At 46.2% G+C, this 16,251-nt stretch overlaps 1 protein-coding gene across 1 annotated transcript; it reads right to left on the bottom strand.

The window, feature by feature from the left end:
• Nucleotides 1-1,232: 1,232 nt before the first annotated feature.
• SOCS1 (suppressor of cytokine signaling 1) lies at nucleotides 1,233-8,153 on the bottom strand. The gene is made up of 2 exons (XM_086941412.1): nucleotides 7,879-8,153; nucleotides 1,233-2,244 (listed from the first exon to the last, which is right to left on the bottom strand). The coding sequence occupies exon 2, from the start codon at nucleotides 2,162-2,164 to the stop codon at nucleotides 1,517-1,519; it is 648 nt and encodes a 215-aa protein (XP_086797538.1). The 5' UTR covers nucleotides 2,165-2,244; nucleotides 7,879-8,153; the 3' UTR covers nucleotides 1,233-1,516.
• Between the last annotated feature and the right edge of the window lie 8,098 nt (nucleotides 8,154-16,251).

The following is a 16,251-nucleotide window of genomic DNA, read 5'->3' as shown; positions in this document are numbered from 1 at the left end:
CCACGTTTGTTGGATTTCAGTATTTTGGTGTTGAAACACTTCAGGATCTCTGTGGTACGCTGCATTATTATTTAAGATGCCAGTTTTTCAACAAAGAAGTCTTCATTTAAAGGGAATAGATAACATAATTAAATATTACAATTTTAATACACAGGGGCCTATAATCCATGCACAAAAACTGCTTTCTACTTTTCTTAGCACATCATTGTTGCGATGGAAAGGTTACACTTTTTTTTATCTATATGGTGTGTGGTGGTGGAGTCCCTGTGCATTAGCAGTTGCTAAGAACCCACTTACAAAAGGGAGTATCCTTCTCACCCCATTATTGTTAGAATGTTACTGTTGTGACACCAGTAGTCATCTGTAATATGAAAGTCGCATAGCAGTTCAAATGTAATAGCTTATTACAGATGAGTAGCAACATCACAACGCCAGTAAAAATGGGCCAGGGGGCTCTGTCAAGGGGGTGATCGGGGAGAGGAATAACATCTGCTGTTTAAACAATAAAAGGAAGAATAAACTTGTCAGCTCAACTGTTTCCCTGAAATGAACAGTCATTTGCAAAACAGAGGCATTTCTGAAGTGCATGGCAGGAAGCAGGAACTGCACTGAGAACACCACACCAGAACTGTAGATATTTTTTTAAGTGTGTTATATTGGACTGCATGTACTGCGTTTTTGCAGCAAGTTAACATACATTGGTGAGTTTCATTTATTACCAGAGATTCTGCGAGTGTTCCACATATATTCAACCATGTTCATTTATATGAAGGAGCAAGTGACTAAGGATTTAGGCCTTGTGGATGAAATGGGTTATGGTGCGAGTACGTATTATACTGAATAAAATAGCCTGTAATGTACACTAAAAAGGTACAGCAAGTAACCTCAGAGTTCTATGACCTTATAAACAAACTGGGCCTGCTCGGTCCTCTATAGCTCATGGAGTTAATCAAGGACTTGCACTATTCTTTTAATGTGAAGCAGGGGTAACTTTATCCCATATGTAAATGAAATAACCGGAGGTTTTCAAAGTATGTCTCTGGTGAACCATTTTCCTATCTGTCATCAAATAAACAATATAGTCTGAACCACTGGACTCAAAATAAATAAAGTGTAAACGGGAAGTTATGTGCCAAACCAGGGCTTTGACCTTGTCCCACCATACAGAAAAGGCTACGCGAGGTAAGACATAATACAAACATGCCCAATATGAATTCATTCACACACCAGCATTTAGTTTTCAAACTTTCATAATAAAGTTTATTCGTTCTGAAAATATTATAAAATATATTCTGCGCAGCAGAAAAATATTTCCAAGGGTGGATCACCCCTGCTTTGTGCAAACCGTTTTCATCCATGTAAACATGTACAGTCAAGTCTTCAAGTCTTATCCCAAAATACAATAATAAATTGCTACAAAAATAATATTGACCATAGTTAAATATAATAAAAAACCCAGGGGGCTGTATTTTGCCACCCATGTCTTGTCCCTTGCGGGTTTAATGCTGTACGCGAGTCAGATTTGAAATGGGAAAGACTTCAGGTAGTCCTTTAGCACTGGGTTGAGGGGGAGCCGCTCCAGGTTCTCACTCCCAAATGTGGCGATAATGCTTTTGCGGCACAGCTCCTGCAGCGTGCGGACCCGGTCCTTCCGCAGCGGGGTGACCAGCAGCTTCTTGGGGGAGATCAGGTAGTGCTCCACCAGCTTGAAGAGGCAGTCAAAGGACTCCCTGCTGCCGTCCAGGCTGAAACTCCCGGCCTGGAAGTTGACCCTAACGCTGATGGGCCCGGTGGCGGTTTGAACACTGATGGCAAAGAAGCGGTTGATCTGCTTGCTGTCCCGGATGAGAAACGTCCCACTGGGCTCAGCCTTGAGCTTGTCGTGGGCCTCGTTGACGGTCATCGGCCCCCAGTAGAAGCCACAGTCCTCCAGCCGGGTGCACGTCTGCGTGATGACCCGGAAGTCCGAATGCGAGCGGAAGGTACGGAAGTGCGTAGTGGCGTTGGAGGCGGAACCATGGCGCGCTCTGGGCAGCACGGGCCGGGGCTGGCACTGCTGGTGTTGGAGGTTAAGAGGACAACGGTCCAGGGCCTGAAGGTCGAGGAGCGGCAGTCGGACGTTGGTGGTATCTGCATTATCTGCTACCTTGCTGTGCGCTACCATCCTACAGACTAGACCAACCTATGTGGTCTTCCATATTCGCCAGTCCTGCAGAGCCGGGGTGCAGCTGCCTAGAAATCCGTCTGAAAGCAAAGAGAAAGACAACCAAACGTTACTTAAACACTCTTAATCGACATCCGGGTTAATAACATTGTCCGCATTTATCTCACATACACACTTCCAAACGCTTACAATAAATTCAGTAAAGAGCTTTGTATTTCTAAATTTACAGATTTTATTTATTTTAAAGGTTTTATATAGCTCTAGCTTGACCCAAGAGTATCAGAGCGCTTCACATGATCTGGTTACATGCCAAACTAAGTACAATTGCTAAAATAAGGAAAAGCAGTTGAACTTCAAGAATGATTTAAAGTTAGGAAGTTCAAAATCATGTAGCAAATTTTAGATAGTAGATCAGGAAGGCAGAAGAATTGTATAGCAGGTCAATAGTTGAAAAAAACGAAAGATTTAGCAACAATTGTGGAAAGGAAGGATGAAGAGAGTTGTAAGTAGAGGGGAGCCTGTATAAGTACTGGATTCCAAGCTGTTTCAATTTACGTGTGAATGCTATGTGTAGTCCACGCTTACACTGGCTCTGAACCGGGAAAGTATTACTGCAGGTGTCTAATGCAAAGAAAGCTGATTCTCAGGTCTGACGCGGGAGATCTGTGTATAGTAGCGATGGCATCAGAGATGACGAAGATGGCACAGGAAGAGGAACCGGTGCCACCACGGAGGAAGTCAGATTGCAATCTGTCTGAGAATGTGGTTCCGATACTGTTCAATGAGTCATTTATAGCTATGGTAACCGTGCCAATTGTACACTGAGAGGTACAGGCGTCTACAGGACAGGATAATTGCGAAATATTTAGGATTTCCTTCTGCGAAGTACAAGGCCTCAAGAGCGAAATGAAGCCGTGTGCGATTTCCACATATGTCATTTTTGGTTCCAGTCGGAATAACATTGCATGTTTCCTAAGATGACCTGACTAAAATGGATGGGCTTTCAGCCAACTGCGTCGCAGAGAGTACAAGTTGGACAGCAACATGTCTGCCAAAAGAACCAGGGCCAGCCCACTGCTGCTTCAGGCCACGGGCCTCCTCCACTGTACTGCTTAAACCATGCAACTGGCTACGCTGCCTATAGGGCTGCATAGGGGACACCATCCAATGCTGCCCCCCTGCTAGACAGGATTAGCAGTGCCCCCCTTCCAAAAAAAAGTCATGGAAGACACACACACAGACACGGCTTTTCCTGGCTCAGGGGCGTGGCGAGGCCACATGGGCTTTATGAGGAGTCAGTGGGTTGGTCCGTCACACCTGGATCGCCATGGAGTCCAACACCCAAGCCCTGTAATCAATCAACCTGCAACACATTTTTATCCAGAGATAATAACTGTTGCGCCCTGGTTTGATAACGTCACCATTGTCCTCACTTAATACAGGGGCCGCAATGCTATGTCGTAGTCGGTAAAAAAAGAGTGAGTTGCATCAACTCCCATCCCAGCCAGAGCCTACCTGTTTTTTTGGGTTTTTTTTGGGGGGGGGGGGGGATTTGTATAGTCGACGCGAAGGTTTTGAGTTTTACTGAGCACCAATAATTGCATTGTTGCTGAAGAAGAAAAGGGGAGAAAGGGAATGCCTTACAACAGCGTACCCTTAACGCGGGCATTTACCGTTAGTGGCATTTTAAAGCTTCACAGCTGGAGGGCAGCATGCAAAGCCGAGCAGGAAGGCCAATAAAAAGAACCTCCCCCCCCTTCCCCCCCCCCCCCTTCCCTCTTCGGAGAAGTCATCTGCTCGCGAATGGCATGCGGCGGTTTCAGAGGACGGCAGCAGCGCAGGGCCGCCAGACCACATGAAGGCGGCCACATCTGGCTGAATAACAGGAAGCCCAGGCCTGCAGCTTCCTCGGCTCTGAGAAGCGTGTCACTTCTCAGACACCGGCACAGAACATGCCACAGTAATTGCTTTGAAATTAAAGACGGACATATGCGGTATGCGCTGACTCGCAGCACGGCTCGAGGAGCTGGGAAAAGAAGCGCGGCACGGCTCCCTGGAGTAAAATGCAATTTGTAAAGCTTGATTACACAGGCAGCTGCAGAAAATGCACTTAATTAATGAGTGCGATAGATGCACTCGCGAGTACACCACCATCCTCGCCACAGATGTACTGCACGCTGCTCGCCTGCAGACAGCGTGTGTTGACTATGCACTGTATACGAACGAATACCCACACAACAACTATGCGTATGACATCTATTCACGAAGTCATTTTGTTAAAGAAGATATGCATCTGCATATATTTATGTTACAGGGGGTATGTTTAGATCACTGGCCATGGGGGAGGTTGGGGGGCTACTGATCATATCTCGGAAATAGGAATGGTGCTGTGCACTTGAGAGCCGAGGGTACGTAGTTTCAACGTAATAGGGTTAAATATCACCACCGGTGCGGAGTGGGGATGTGTAGGGTGACAACGTGCACGGGATTATGTAGCTTGGTCTGGGAAGGTGGTAGCCATGGTAACGTAAAATAACGCAATACATGAATCTACAAAGCATTTGGCCAACCAGTTAGATCTTCTAGGCCTGTAACTGTTTAATGTTAACTCTACTCAATGGTTATACTTGTATCTATCTACCTTGGGAGGATGAGAGGCTGTGTAGACCCGCCAAGATTTGCACCCGAGGTGAGGACAAATTCCTCTAGTGTAATCAATACTGCACTAAGCCCCTTGAGACCGGGCTTAAAGGTAAGATGCAGGCCCCTTCATGTCTTTATATGTAAACAAGATGTATTCATGAATATAAGTTACAGATAAGCTGCATATACATTTACCATTCTTTTATCAATGCTATACATGATAAATAACCATACATATATCTTACAAGCACACACAACTATCATATTTATCTGCATGCATTTACTGACAAACAAAAATCTAGACACAAATACACTGAAAACAATGGTGGTAAGAAAAAAAAATGACCCACGTTTAGAAGCACAAAAACAACCCACCTTTACAAACCCCGAGGCCTGCTCCAAGATCCCGCGCCCTCCCTCGCAGCTTGGTTTATAAGTGCTCGCAATCTAAATGGTTGCTTATTGATATATCTCTCAGCCCCGGCTGCCTGCTCCTGACAGTGCGGTTCAATAATACCTCTCGGGTGATTGACTTGACCTTACTAGGAAGCATGGATTTTAGGCTGCAGCCCTCTCCTGGCCAGTTATTGACTGCTCCGGCGCATTGTTGAGAAACCGGCAGGCCTTCTCAGAAGCCAATTCCCCACAGCCGCGTTTTATGGGTACTTCTGAGCGGAGACATTGATTGCCTAGCAGGCCTTCAGCGTGATTGCCAATTCGCAGCATTCCTGGGTGGCAGCGGGTGAATGGATTCGCTCGGCCGCTTCCATCTTGAGCCTTGTCAGGAGGGGAGGGGGTTGGCTTTTGAGCCCAAGCTGGACTGCATGCATGGGCCTGGCCAATATACAGGAACGGGCTCCCGGGGTCCGTATGCACATAGTAAACGCTCACATTTGCCCTTTCAGCTGTTTGTGAAGCACGTCACCTAGCCCTTTTTAACATTTGCTATTTTTAACGCATAAAACGAAGTACGGTATTTGGTGCTATATAGAACCAGTTGACAGGCCACCTTTGGTAGGTTTAATTATATGTGTTCCCTTCTATCACCATCAGTCGCCTGTCCCTGAAATCATCCGTCTGGGAGAGTGTGCGGGACCCCGTGAGGTGTTAAGGGCTCCCTTCGCCACATACCGTGGGAGTCAATGGTTGGAGGTGGGTGGGGGGGAGGGGGGGGGGTAGGGGAGTGGTTGTCGGGTGTGCTGTCAATCCTTGTACACAGTAACCTGTGGGTTCCCAATAGCACGGTTAGCAAACGCCAGCTAAAGAAAAGAAACCACCCACACACACTCCCTCTGGCATGCCCCTATTTTGGCTGCAGACCTGCTTTACACAAACAGCTGGGTAACACGCTGCCTGCATGATATAGTGCAAATAGTAACCAGACACACGACATACTAAGTGTACTACGTGCCCTCAGAGCACCTCTATGTGATCGTGCACACAGCCGCCGTCCACGCTCTGCCCCGGTGACACTACAGGTTTGCAGACAGGAATATCCCATTTGGGCACCGTGCTGTCTGCATACGAGCACGCAAAAAGCACCCCGGGCACAATATACAGATGCTCGTGGCTTCGAGGCGGCGTGAAGAGGCCCGCGACGCTTGCTCCGTGCTTCCTAAATATGTATTCTGCCAACATACACTGCATATGGAACATAGGCTGCAGACGTGCACCTCCCACCAACGTGGCACAGTGCCCGCCTGTACTCGATCGCGCAAACATAAACCTTCCATACTACACGTACGGAGGCCTCCCGGACCAGGCTGCAGATATGCCTGCAAGCCGAAACGCAAATGAAAACCCGGCACCGTCCAACTGCATCGACGTCTGTGGTGCAGACATGCAGCAATCACCCGGGCACTATAATGGCTGCACGTGAACATGCCCACACCAGCCATTCGCACATTATCTCGAGGCTTGCGGGTACAGACTGCAGAAACGCACCAGCCAATCGGGCACCAACAATTCACATTAGCTACCGAGTCTGGTGGAATGCAGTCAGACTTGGGTTCACGCATGAAAGTTCCAAAGAGCGTCACATTGTACAGTGCGCCGCGCAGACACTACCACGCGCAAAGAAGTCTAATAAGACTTGTAAACATTCACGCTTTAAAAGACGCCTGGTCACGTGACCTCAGCCTGTGCCACAGGCCTGCACCAGCCACATCGCGGTAATCAAGGCGCTACCAATTATTTGAAGTAGTAAACATTAACCTGCACACGAAGAACATGGTTGCAGTGCATCGATTTTAGCAGACAGTGCAGGTCTAGCACATACATAAAATGTATGTGCGCTGGTGGCGTCACGCAAAGTGAGATTCACGCAAAGTCCCTCAGATTGTGACGAGTCTCCCATATGTCACAGATACATAGGGGTTCTGAGCTGGTGGCACCTGCGCCGCAGGGGGCTCCGTTGCGCCCCTGAACCCCACTGGGCACCCCAGGGAGTCCTCTGTATTCCAAACCGAAAGTCAGCGCCGCGCAGTGCCGAGCCAAGTGGCACTTCATGGCAGTCACGTATGTTCCCAGCACGCTCATTGGTATTCCGTGCCACGCTCTGCTGTGGCTAAACATCGCCCAAACTCTGCCAGCCACAGTAGATCCCGGCTGATCTCCCAGACACTGCAGCATGTGGTGCAGGGCAGGCACTTCCACACAGCCAGTAAGGAAACATCGAGCAATGTCCCCTAAACATTGCAAAAAAAGCACCTCTTTCCACAACACTTTAGTTCTCAGGAGAGCATCGTTTGAAGAGCCAGACAGCCCCTCGTTGAACGTCTGAATTACCGTATTCCTTCTCCACAAAGCCCCGTTAAAGGCCAAGCCAGTGCTATGAATTTAAATGCCAAGTTCATCTGAGATCGGCATGTGACACATATCACACATGCTGACAGCCGTGGAATCCCGAGCTACAGCCAATGCAGGCCCGGAGTCCTGGCCTCACGTCTCCTCCCGCAGTAGAAGTAGTAAGTACCCCTGTGGGGCCAAACCTCCACCCCTACAGCCCCACACTCCCCATCTCTGGCTGCAGAGTACAATGGTGTATACAGATTGCTGCAAGCGTCCCTTACCTGTCAGCCCTGGGCACCACAGGTCGCTGCAATGTAATCCAAAGAAGACATGAAGCACCGAAGCGGGCCGGGAAAAACGCACAGCCGCTGTCTCCCTCCAGAAGAGCCGCTCGGGGAGGTTGCTGAGTCCTTGTGCGCAGAGCCAACATAATCCCTGGAGCCGTGCAGCCAGCCGCTGTGTGTGTGCTGCAGCCCGGTGCCCGTGTGTGTGGCAGCCCTGTGAGCGCTCGCTGCAGCTCCGACACTCTTTCTTCAGCAGGGAGGCGACGCTCTGAGCCGGCTGCCCGGCCCCCGCACCTATGTATCCGCGCGGGCTCCGCCCCCTGCTGCAACTCCGCTTTCCTGGAAAGCACGTGTCTTCATCTGCTGCGCGTACTTTCGCTTTCCTTTTACCGATTACCACAGCACGAAATGAGAAGAGGAGACGCACGCGAAGGATATTTTAATGCGAAACTCGAGCTGCCGACTATAGCGGGAATGGGATCTTCTGTCTATGCCCCTGGATCAGGAATAGATGCCAACGTTCAGACGTATGCTGATGCGAATCACGCCCGCTCTATTCCCTGAAGGAAGTTCTTCCACTATAGGAAATTCTGTACTCCATGCCTATAGAAGTGCCTTCCCTGTGTGGTATTGTGTTTTGAGTGTCTGCCATTTATTGCAGTTTTATACCTCTACTTGTATTTTGTACGCTTATGTAATTTGCACACGTCTCTTTTTCCCCTTGTAACGTATAGTTTGCTACCTCTTCTTGTATTTTGTTTGCTTTTGTTACATGCACAATTGTCACCTTTGCCTCATGTAATGTAACGTTTGTTTTTGCAACATGCCCACTTGTAATTTTCTCCTCATGTAACGCTACTGTTCCTATTGTAAAGCGCTCTGACACCTTCGGGTAAGGTCCGCGCTATATAAAAAACGCATAAAATAAAAAAACGCGGCCCCTGGCATTACTCTGGGACATGCCCCTTGCATGTTCAGGGCAGTACAGCCATGGTTCAGTGGACCTCCGGGCTATTGGTGAGACGGGGCTGCGGGGGAGGGTGGTTATGAGGAAAGCATTTGCGTCTTGTTATCTGTTTACCATTTAGTATGACATTGCAATATTTTGTTACTGTGAAAACAATGGAAAGAAACTCAATACAATGTATTAAAAAAATAAAGAAACTTGCGCTCTGCCCCTGTCCTTTGGAAACAGTGTTCAAATCACGCCTTCTTACTTCTTACTGCCTGGGTGGTCCTTGGCTAATACTCTTTGTTCCTCAGCCACAGGTCGGTGAAAACTGTACAGTGTTGGCAAAGCCAATAGGTCTGGATCTCATGTGGGGAAGCATGCAGTACAGGCCTGTTCGAATGTTTTGATGTTGTCCATGGTGGTAACCAGTGCATCGAAAGGTACTGTACAGTACCGAGTACCTGCACTTTTTTTAATGCACTTCTCAGCACAGCATGTAACGACACAGTACATGCAGTTCTGAGGAGCAAACTCGTGGAAGAGTGATTACCAGCACTTCCATATTTCAGTTTAAAGCACTGGTGTAACCACACGAGCCAGATTCACTAACTTCTTTGAGGGGCACATGCCAATTTGGATTATAAATTGGAAAGATTTGCAGGTGGGCCAGTGGCTTATCCACCTGTGAAATGTAAGCAATTTGATCCATTTTGAGACAGAAAGCTTTCTTTAATTTTCTCCCCCCTCTGCAACACTAACTGCCCTGTGTGCTCCCTGTCCACTCCCCTGACTGTCCCTGTCCCCTATTCATAGACTGACCTCTGCTCTCCGTCCCTTCAGCTCGTGCACAGCTCGTGCCTGCCCTGCTCCAGTGGCATCCCTAGAAGAGATGAGCAAACAAAACTGCTTTGCAAGGGGAGGTGGACAAATTAATGTGTCTGGCAAGGTGCAGTGTCAGCCTGTTTTTTCTGTGTCGCCAACTTGTACATTCAGCAGCTTTGTTGCTAGGGCACAGCGGGTGAGTAGCGAGGGGGTGAAGAATAAATGGAGTCTGGGCACCTCTGGAGATGCCACTACTCTGCTCATACACTGCCCTTGCTGCTCCCTGACCCTACTGTTCACACACAGACTCACTGCGCCGTGCCCTCTCTGCCTCTTCTACTTACACCCTACCCCCATGCTGCCTGCCCCCCTCCCGCCTACACCCCCCTCCCTGCACACACACACATTGCCCCTGCTTAATAACTCCTCTGGGCACTCATTGCTGTCTCTGCCCCCTGCCTCTTCTCCTCACACTGCGCCTTCTGACCCCATACTTCCCCTTCTCAACATGAACTGTCCTCTCTGCTTTTGCCCTTTCCATTTTCACAGACTGCCTTTCTACTTTATTTCCTATAAACGACACCTTCAAAACATATTTTTTGCATCTAAGCAGTATTTTGGTGTGTTAAATACAACATCATCATTCAGAAAATCTGAAAGTAGTGGAATTTTATGATGGCCTGGAGGGCATATTTTGCAACGTTTTTAAGTTAGATTGTGTGGAAGGTTTGTGACATTGTTGTGCGGGTACCCAGTAGAAGTAGGTAAATACAACCGTCTGTATGTTTGTGTCCCATATCTCTTTCCACCCAGGAAACGCACACATTTCTACTCCTCCAGTGATAGATGTGGTTAATGCCTTTGTAGGGTGAGAATGGGACTCCACCATATTTAATGGAGGTGTCGGGGAGGAGCTTTCTCCCAGAGGAAACTATTATTCCTATGCAGAGAGAAAAATTGTCAAACTGACATTCTTATGATTTATTCATGGTGTCCATTCCTGCACATAAACAATCATTGGAAATCATGCAGTTTTTCAACTTCCATGTGCATTAAGCAGCACACATAGAAGTTTCAAAACACCATTTCAGATTGTTTATGTGCAGGAAGGGACACCTTCCTGCCCATAAACAATCATTCACCTCAACACCGGCACCCTTGCACCATCCTGCGTCGGCGCATGGCAGCAAATTGTGCGCCAGCGCAGGGGAGAGCAAAGGGATCTGTCATATCATTGTAGATATGACGCATCCCTGTTCTTCGGAATCAACGCAGTGTGGCACGCCAAATGGCTTGCGGCACCGCACTGCGTTAAATCCTTGTAAATGAGGCCCTGAATGCATAAAAATTAATTGTTCTTTTCATATTAAAAAAAAAATCCCTCATACATTACAATGCAACTGCATTGCAGGTGGAATGATAAATCAAACACCCAATAGAATAAGGTGAGATATCAGGACTTCTCCCATTGGAACCAACGCTTGCACTATATATTTTAAAGAGTTTGTAAAGAATTGGTAACAAAAGGCCGAGCAGACAGTTATGCCAGAAAACGGGAAGCAAATGTTTTTTTGTGTCCAATGGTTAATTTTGCTTCTTTTTTGAGATGGGTGCAAATACATGCTTACTTGGCATTTGCCATGGCAATTTCCACAAGGTGACCAAAGGTCCAGGTCATCCACAGTGGAGATAGTGCAGGTAAACGTGTGCAGTGACAGCAATTAGGCATTTAAAAAAAATGGTTGCACAGCATCTCAATTGCCCTTTATGCACCTCAAAAGATATATTAGCTTATAGCAAGGTTATATTAGGCTTTAAAAACACGACTGAATGAGGCTGTTGACATCTAGCATGTGAAACAAAAGGGGGGATAATGGACGGAGCGTTTGAGCAAATCAAACACCCACCCCCAGGCAACTGATCTGGGTTTAATCCATCACCATTCTTTAGCTCACTCAGCCACCCCAGTTCAGACATGGCCATATGCAAATCAGTCTGACCCTGTGCCTCGTGGAAACAGTCCAGCCCGAACTGCCAAGCCATGTCTTCCCTGGACTGGAAACAAGCATCCTGGGAACGGTGTCGGATTCATAATCCTCATCAGCCAGGCTATCTTGAATGCAGTGGCCAAGTGAGCAAGGGACTCACGTCTGAGCATACCCTGCCAACTTAGGGCGAACAAAGCGAAACAAAAGGGGGGATGATGGACGGAGCGTTTGAGCAAATCAAACACTCACCCCAGTCAACTGATCTGGGTTTAATCCATCACCATTCTTTAGCTCACTCAGCCACCTCAGTTCAGACATGGCCATATGCAAATCAGTCTGACCCTGTGCCTCGTGGGAACAGTCCAGCCCGAACTGCCAGGCCATATCTTCCCTGGCCCAGAAACAAGCATCCTGGGACCGGTTTTGGATTCATATTCCTCATCAGCCAGGCTATCTTGAATCCAGTGGCCAAGTGAGCAAGGGACTCACGTCTGAGCATACCCTGCCAACTTAGGGCGAACAAAGCGAAACAAAAGGGGGGATGATGGACGGAGCGTTTGAGCAAATCAAACACTCACCCCAGTCAACTGATCTGGGTTTAATCCATCACCATTCTTTAGCTCACTCAGCCAGTCTTGAAAAACTGTAGTTACATATTTAACATCCTTTTCTAAAGTTCAACCCTCTTGCCTCAAATGGAAGTCAAGATCAGACCCTGGATTTGCTGAATCCACAGGTTGCCCCTTAGACCCGAGTAACATCTCGGTCGAAGAGGAGGACAGAGCTGGTAACTGAGTTAAGTTGTGGATCCTTTTACCAACGGGGTAACAAATAGGACAGGTCAAATAGTCAAATCATAGTCTTTGTAGTTTCCTTAGGATTCTTTATTGTGAGTGAGCTGGGTTATTCTTGTAATCCAGAACAACAGCTCGAAAGCAAAAGCAGCAAACACGTGTTTCGCCCCCTAGTGGCGTGCAGGACTGGGGCTTTTTTAAGGTGTAGATGGTGTAATCCGTTAGGGCGCACGCATAGGTAAATGTGGAGAGTGTCAACACGTGAGAGAAATGAGGTGTGCTGTCCCCAGTAATGAGAAGTGTAAATACAATCCTGGGCTGGAGGGCAAAGAGTATGTTGGCAAGGTTGAGCCTTAGCAGGTCGAGACTTACTAACCTAGTCGTGACTTACTAACCATCAACCTTGCGGCAGGAAAATGCTGGCTCAAATTGCGGATGCAGATTAATCAACTACACTATTTTTGCATGTAGGAACTGGTAATGGCACACAGCAACTGCACATTATACCCCATTTATTCATAATTGTGTGCAAAATGCGCACCTGCTAATTTGCAAGCACAAGAAAAACCTTTTGTGTTATTGTAAATTAGCTGGCATGCAAGTTGTACCTGCAAAATGCATCTTGATCATGAACGCCATTCCAGAGGTCTTTGAGGACATGTCTTTCTAGATAAAAAATGTAGTTGGTCACTCAGGGACAAAAGACAGTATTGCTTCATCCCAGTGAAGGATAACGTTTAATGCTGGCTGGGTAGTCTTTTTTTATTGTATATAATTGCAGAGACGCCCTCAGGCCCCTCGCTCAGTGACCTCCACTGGCTTCCTATTAGGAAGAGAACACTGTTTAAAGTACTCTGTCTGACTCAGAAAGCCCTGATAGGCAAAGGCCCTAAGTACTTACAGGATACATTCATCCCCTACTACCCTGACAGAAACCTAAGATCAATAAAACAACTTCTCCTATGTCCTCGTCACATCGCATGTCAAAATACTCATCTTGCCCCCTACCATTGAAATGGACTCTCCTTGTTCATTCGTGCATGCTCTGACTTCTCTGGCTTCAGAAAACACCTCAAAACCTGATTGTTCTGATCAGCTGCTACACCATCTGTCTGTCACTGCAGTGCCAAGATGCCCCTTCGGGGCGAATCGCATGTCTATATCAAGAATTCATAAAAATAACATTTACACTTTTGAAGTAGCTTTAACTGTGCAAAAACGGTACTTGAACATGTTTTAACACGAACACCCCTTAGGAAATAGGTGCAAGTTTTGCTGTATCATAGTATTTGCTATGGCGTGTTTTTGTTCGCACCCCTTAACATCACAGAGGCCTCAGTGACTCAAAACAGTGCAGGCCTGAAGACAAGGAGCTGTGTGGAGTGCTTTATGCAGTATACATTCTAGTTGGAGCAGCACACACGCGGGTATGGGCGCATAGAATTTTATGGTGTTTGTGGTCCAGTTGAGACCAGAGGACAGTTACAAATTTATATTAGAGAGGGGGCTCGAACATATTTTTGATTCATTGATACCTATTAGGTATTTTAGTGACATGGCCAGTATTTCTATGTGAAGGCTAGTTAAAAAAATTGAAAAATTTGCTTATGCTATAATTTTTTTTCAATTTTGGAATATTAAATTAAAGCAGCAACACTAAGAAGAATAAATCCCTTTAGAAGGATTCAAGATCTTGCTGAACTATTTGTAAATGATTATTAAAGCAACAGAAGCAGAATAGCTGTGTTAAAGAACAAGCGTACAGAGGATATACAAAATTATTTTCCAAGAACCAGCTCTAGGCCACTCCAAAATTTCAAAACATGAAAAAATTACCAGTCCTGTTCTCTTAGGACAGGTGGTAACCCTATTCTGTCCAATTTTAGCAATGTGTTGAATACACAGAGAAATCTTCATGACCAAATTATAAGCAGGCTGCTGCAAATATGTTATTCTGTGGCACTTTCTGCATAATTATGGATTTGGTGCATTTGCCACATTATCACCTGCTTCAGTGGTTCTTGGCCTGTGGTCTGTGGATCCCTAACAGTCTGCAAAGCTAACTCATGGGGCCCGTGAATGTGTTACCAAATTTAATAGTATTAAAATTAATAGGTTACAATTAATAAAATATATATAAAGAACTAAACAAATTGCAAATGTTAAAAAATGTATATTTGATTGTGAATTAAACAAAATATTTCTATATCTGAACATTTGTTTTTTGAGTATATTTATTTTTGTATCTTGTTCTGAAGTTCAAATCATAGAAATTGCTTCCAATAGTGAATCAGTGGGTGTCCCTGTATTCCAGTAATGATTCAGTAGGAGTCCACAGGGGCCAAAACGTTAAGAATCGCTGACCTACTGCATTTTTTACAGATTTCAGAAAAAAACACACTTGTTTTGAACAAAAACAGATCGAGAGTTTAAAAAAAAACAGCAAAACATGTTGCAGTGCACTGGAAGGCCTTTCCCAGAGGTTGACCGGTCTCCTTTCAGTTGTTTGTTGCTGTATGTGGGTGTTAAACTGGTAGGAATTGGGTGAACCCTTTCCCAGACAGTGTTAACATGTTTACAGATGACTAAAGAAGTGATGTTATCCCAAAATGTGCCTTATAACATGGGCTAGGCCTTTTATGCCGCATAATTTAGTCAATCCGTCACAAAATGTGGTCCACACTGTCGCCTAATGAAGAGACCCTGATTATACGCGTTGAAACTCGGTGCCTCCCTTCAATCGCCTTACCTTTTCTTTGTTTCCCCCTTTACACGGTATCCGCTGCAGTGCACATTTATGGCATCTCTCCTTTGACCCTACTCAAGTGAAGTGAAGTAAATGAAAATGTGCAATGCTTTTTAATTGATACGTAGCTTCTTGCCAGGGGTGCGATTGATAAAACATGCTAAGTACCCGGATGTGTATCACAGATGTCTAAGAAGTGCGCTTGTTTCCTTTATCTGACGTTAGGTGGCAGCAAAGGGCAGTATCACGAATAAAGGTTCCCCCCTAACAGGAACAACACATTTTGGGAAAATCATCGAAAACTGTCGGTTTTCCTTTCATACAAACATGCATCACAGGACATAAAAGTGCAAACCACAGTCAGTAGTTCATAGGTGGACATATCCCTCTTATAGCTGTACTAAGACACACAGAAACACTATTTGGAGGCATACTGTGGGTGTAGAGATTATCTGAAATGTATATATCTCATCGACGTACTTATATTATCGACCCAAGAAAGCTGAAAGCCTCCGCGAGCCCTGTTGTGATTCAAACTGACACTGTTCATATTGCACCTTGCGTAGGTGGTGCTGTACCGGCTGAGCTATCTCACAGACCGTTTCTAAGGAGTACATTGTTATTCTCAGTCTACTCCAGGGAGGGTTGGAGCAAGTGTACCAATCATTCCGAAATTTGAGGTAAAATTACATAATCGCCATATGGTTCTGTGGTACGACTGAACGTTACTGGGAAGTTTAAGATCACGCGCTCGAAAAGGAGGAACATCGCTTACAACTAACAGCGATATTTTGAGTTTACATACACGTTGTCCGTTTTGCGCGTCCCTCTTTCATCATAATGATAGTTGTTAAGCTGGAAGTGTTCTGAATCACGACCTTTGTCAGGTGCGCCCTCGGGTTTACTTTCACTTCTCAGGAACTGGGACCTACAGGCGCCGCCCACGTTTCTGAAGGACAGTGACTAGGCGATTTCGCTTGTAAGAACGTGTTGCCTTAAATACATTTCTTATGGCCTTTTGCGAAAAGGGTTGGCTTAACGCCTAGAGCGGCCGACTTTGAAGCTGGA

This window comes from Lissotriton vulgaris, chromosome 10, assembly GCF_964263255.1.
Source record: "Lissotriton vulgaris chromosome 10, aLisVul1.2, whole genome shotgun sequence".
Taxonomy (NCBI): domain Eukaryota; kingdom Metazoa; phylum Chordata; class Amphibia; order Caudata; family Salamandridae; genus Lissotriton; species Lissotriton vulgaris.
The sequence above is the reverse complement of the archived record's forward strand: the minus strand, read 5'-3'. Positions and strand labels throughout refer to the sequence as shown.